The sequence below is a fragment of the Ovis canadensis genome, chromosome 2 (genome assembly GCF_042477335.2).
Source record: "Ovis canadensis isolate MfBH-ARS-UI-01 breed Bighorn chromosome 2, ARS-UI_OviCan_v2, whole genome shotgun sequence".
Classification (NCBI taxonomy): Eukaryota; Metazoa; Chordata; class Mammalia; order Artiodactyla; family Bovidae; genus Ovis; species Ovis canadensis.
This window is the reverse complement of record NC_091246.1, coordinates 252,090,529-252,095,334: the sequence shown is the minus strand read 5'-3', so window position 1 is coordinate 252,095,334 and position 4,806 is coordinate 252,090,529. Positions and strand designations below refer to the sequence as shown.

Sequence of the window (4,806 nt, the reverse complement as noted above, 5' to 3'; positions counted from 1 at the left end):
CCCTCTGCCAAGGGAGGGCTTTGAATAAGCTAATTTGAGAGCCTCTTTTCCCTCTAAGCCAGAATTCTAATGGGAGGGATTTGAAGCCTGATGACATGGTGGGGACAATATTTTTAGGCTGGTATTTTGCGTGCTTTTCACATTACGCCATATGGCCAGAAATATTTCTGCTAGAGACTGCCATTATTATCTTGGATAAGACAGTAACACGTTAGAAAAAAAGAGAATCACAGAAACTCACTGTAATGGAAAACTCAAAGGACAGAGTGTTGGAACTGTCTGCAGGGGCCACCCGAGCCAGACCCATGCTGTGTCCCCGTGCTTAGCACATTGCTGGGCGCTCAGGAAACACCGGAGCCAATGAAGCCGGAGACTGGTGAAACCCTAGGACAGAATCTGAGGGCCAGTGTTAGGATCCTGGGCAAACATTATCCACATGTTCAGAAGAGGGGACTGAGATCCCAGGGGATGGGTTGTAGAATCTTCTGGGTGTTCCAGGGGCCCCTCTGCCCCCGGTGTGGCTCTTTTTGAGGGCACTGTGGCCAGGGAGGCCAGGGATGGTCCAGGGCTGAGTCTGGGGCCTCTCAGGGAAGGATGGGCTTACGGGAAAGGAGTTTTCTGGTGGGGAGAGCCTTTGGTGCTAACCCTCCCGAGGCCTGGGGGCCCTGGCAGGCCTCAGTGGGAGGCAGACCGCACCCTTAGCAGGGGGGGGTGGGCCCGGTGCACAGCTTGTTGGGGTAATGGGCGTATTTGCGGTCGTAGGTGCCCAGGTTGCGGCGAAAGCAGAGCGCAGCCTTCTTGTCACACTCGCAGGTCCGTCGCTGGCAGCTGGTTCTGCCGGCTGGATGGGACGTGGGCAGTCAGGGCCCGGGAACTTTGGGCCCGCCACTCCCAGCCACGTGCAGGGGAGCGCGCTGGGGTCCACATTCTCCACCTGGAAGCCCACGCTCCCCGGGGGGATGCTCCAGGGTTGGGTGAGGGAACGGGCAGGGTGCGGAGGTCCTTCTGGGGCCAGGGACGCTAGAAGCCTGGAGATTCATCTTTGCTGCTCCTTCCTTTCCCAAACCCACTCCACTGCCCTGAGCCCCTTCCGCACGGGGAGACCACCTGTCCCAGCCCTGGGACGGCTGTGTTTCTGGGCGACCCTTCTCCCACGTAATGGACTGCGTATGGTACCGGCAGCCGTGAACCAGAGAGGAAAACTACTGAACGGCAGCAGCCCGATCCCGGGTGACCTGGGTGTGCCCAGAGGGCCTGGAGCTGGGGCCTGCGCCTGCCGCCCTCAGTGGGGACGCAGCCCGCTTTCCCAGCATGTATCTCAGGGCGCCCCCTCCACGTGCGCCCACACCCAGCCTGGGGAGTGGCGCGGACATCAGCTCTGTGGACTCCAGGGGCCCCAAAGCCTCCTCTTGCCTCTACCACCTCTGTCTGCCCTCAGGGGCTCTGGTTCCTTTTTGTCCCCACGAAGACGTCCCCCAGCTCAGACATATCCGGCTTCCTCAGGATCTCTCGCGAAGGTCAGCCTCATTTCCCATCCAGGTTCTCCTCTCACCTGCTCTTTCAGCAGAACTCAGATTTGGCAGGGGCTTAACAGCTATGTCAGCTCCCAGGAGCTGGGCTAAGCTGGCAAGTGCGAGGTTAGGTCTCCCTTTTACAGATGAAGAAATAGGAGCTTTTGAGGGGCTCTATCGCTTGCCCAGAGCCACACGGCGGGAGGGGGCTCCCCGAACCTGTGTCCCATTCACCTGACCCCTCCCTTCACTCACCCTCTCAGCGCTGTCCCTAACAGGTGGCTTCCAGCCTTGCATGAGCTCCCTGTGACTGGGAGCTCATTACCTACCAAAGCCTCTTTGCTGAGTGGATTGCGGTGGGAACAGGAAACTGGGAGCCCCGCCTGCCTCCCGCAGCTCTGCTTCTGGTCCCGCCCCGCCCCCAGGACAGACCCCAGAGATCTGAGTCCTCGCTGGCCCTCCCAGCCCCCTGTGCTGTGTGCCCCCAGCTCCGGGCCTGCCCTCTGCCTTCCAGGCTACTCCTGGCTTTGCTGCAGGAAGAAGGAGGTTTGGTTCTCCGATATGAGTTCCCTCCATGGGGCTGGGCTGCGTGGAGCCCTTGACACTCTGATTCGGGTCCAGCTGTTTCCCCAGGCCAGGGAGCAGAGGAGAAGGCTAACTGGTCCAAGTGGGCATGGGGTCTGGCAAGGAGGCGCGCTGGTGCGGTGGGTCAGCCTTTGGGAGCGGGGTCTGTGGCCCTGCGTCCGAGCTCCAGCCTCTGGGTCTGGGGACCTGTCCCTAGCAGCTGCCCAGGCCCTGGGGAGGGCTGTCTGGGCGCAGCTTCTCTGGGTGGGGCTCAGTGCTGGCCCTTTGCTCCTCCCCTCAGAGGCTGAAGCTGGCGGCGGGGGAGGGGGGGGGGCGCCTCTGAATGTGGGGCTTGTTCCTGGGGTCCCAGGGCAGGAGCTGATGGGTCCCGGGCTCTCCAGACCGAGTGCTGTGGGAGCAGGGACACGCCTCTCCCTAGCGCTGTGATGATGGAAGACCCGCCTCTCCCGCCCAGGTGACCAGGCTCAAGGGTCTCCATCAGGAGAGGGGTTCCTGGCTGACCCCTTCCCTCTCCAGGGGCCTGGGGGACCCCCAGGTCCGCTCACTCACCACAGAAGATGCTGTGCCTGGTGGCGGAGAAGAGGTACCTTTCCATCTTGGGTTCGCAGCCAAGCTTCTCCAGGCGCCCGTAGCAGCAGTCGTGGGCGTGGCAGCACCTGTGAAGATCGAGGTCGGCCTGAAGGGGCCAGCTGGGCTGGACGGGGGGCCGCTTGGGGGGGCTCAGGGCCCAAAGGGGCGCGCAAGTGTGGTGGTCACGCCTCAGCTTCCTAGGTACCCCCAGCTCCCCGCAGGATGCTCCCCTGGCGCCTCCACCCTCCAGGCAGGACCCCGGCTGGGCTGCCTGCTCACCAGTCTGTCCCGTCCACCGGCCAGCGGGCGCCGCCGACCCCGCAGTAGCAGCCGTAGTCATTGTACTGCAGCGCGGGCTTCCCCGTCGTCCTCTCGATCATCACCCCGAACTGGACCAGGTTCCCGCCAGCCAGGGCCACTGCAGGGACGGAGCGGGAGGGCATCAGCTCCCTCAGGGCCCCACTCTCTGCGGCCAGCTGCAGCCCCCACATCTGAGCGCAGGCGCCTCTCGGATCGCCTCGGGAGCCTCCACCGCCCCGAGCACCTCACTCCCGACGGTAACAGTGCTAATGGGTGATACGACAGACGACAGAGATGGGTGGGCGGCATCACACACTCAACGGACATGAGTGTGAGTGAGCTCCGGGAGTTGGTGATGGACAGGGAGGCCTGGCGCGCTGCGGTCCACGGGGTCGCAAAGACTGAGCGACTGAGTGCCAGCGCCAGTCAGTAGTGACGTCCCTGTGACGCTGCTGCACCTGGGTCTCCTGGTCCTCACCTGCGTCGTGTCCCCACCTGACCTCCCACCCCGCTCTCCTTCCAAACCACCCCCTCACTCATCCTCTAGGCTCCCATCCCGGTTTCCTGATCCTTTCCCCTGGCGTCAGCCCCCACCCCCGCCCCCAGGAGCACTCTGTCCCCATCGAGTCCCATCAGATGTCGCTGGATAAACTTCCTGACCACCCGGACTTCCCCGAGTTCCTCCAGGTCCTGCTGCTGCAGCAGTGGGGGCCCGCCCACCTGGCAGGTTAAAGGCAGAAAGGGACACTCAGGTGGGCGGTGGAGCTCGGGCAGCAGCAGCTGTTGGGGGGCCCCTGCCGCTTCCTCCCCTCTGTCCCCCCAGGCCGTCCAGGCTGCAGCCGTGCCCCCTTTCCACTGGCCAGTTCTTCCTGGGCCAGGGCTGGTCTCAGGGTGACCGATGACACCCTCCCTGGGGACTGGCTCAGGAGCCCCCCGGAGTGTTCCCAGCTGGGGCAGAGCAGGAGCGCAGGCATGAAGGTGACTTACCCAGGAGGCATAGGAAGGTCAGAAGAGGGGGCCGCTTCATCCTGGGGGGCGGGGAGGGGAGCCGGGGCCAGAGAAGCTGGGCTGCAGGAGACGGAAGCCAGCAGGGGCACCTCTGATCTCCAGACACCTCCCCGATTAGTTAAATACCCGGGTCCTGTCCACTCCCCATCATTAACCCCCGAGCACCCAGTGATGCAACGATACTTCCAGCTCTGACACTCTGGCCAAGTCCCCAGGGGAGGGGCCAGGCTGGGGCCCGCGGCTCTGCTTCCAGAGCCAGGCAGTGGGGCCAGCCTCTGGGCCTTCTCCTCCCCGCCCTTCCCATCACTGCCCTCTGCCCCAGAATCCCTGCGCTCGCCCCCAGCGCAGAGCTGGGAGCCTGGGGCGTGCCAGGGGCTTTTCCTTCGTGGGGTCTTTTTCTCACCCTCATTTTATGGACGCTGCTCCTGAGACTCAGAGAGGCTGAACTCAGATGTCCTGGGAGCAGTAAGGGCGAGCCTGTACTGTGTCCACGCCACTGGCTAGTTCAGCTTGGCTCCGGCTCCCTGCCCTGTCCCTCAACCAGCCCCCGTTGGACCCAGACAGGGACTGTAGCTTGGCTAAATGACAAGGCTCTGGGCATCTGGGGGCTGTGTGTCCAAGAACCTAGAGTCGAAAGGCTGGGAGCTGAGCCAGCTGGGCTCAGGGATTTATCTTTATTGTTCTTTCTTAGGACTGCTCCTGCTTGCTTGATGGGTAGTGAAAATCCTCCCAGTTGTGAACTCTGTCTCCCCAAAACCCTTGAGCGGTGGTGTAGCGTGGCTCCTGTAGAAACAGGCTCTGTCTGAGTCAGCTGGAAAACCCACATTCCAGC

At 62.9% G+C, this 4,806-nt stretch overlaps 1 protein-coding gene across 1 annotated transcript; it reads right to left on the bottom strand.

The window, feature by feature from the left end:
- Nucleotides 1–222: 222 nt before the first annotated feature.
- On the bottom strand, nt 223–4,193 carry PLA2G2E (phospholipase A2 group IIE). The gene is made up of 4 exons (XM_069575104.1): nt 3,954–4,193; nt 2,946–3,084; nt 2,646–2,752; nt 223–841 (listed from the first exon to the last, which is right to left on the bottom strand). Exons 1-4 carry the CDS (start codon nt 3,991–3,993, stop codon nt 699–701), a joined length of 429 nt encoding a protein of 142 aa, XP_069431205.1. The 5' UTR covers nt 3,994–4,193; the 3' UTR covers nt 223–698.
- Nucleotides 4,194–4,806: the final 613 nt, after the last annotated feature.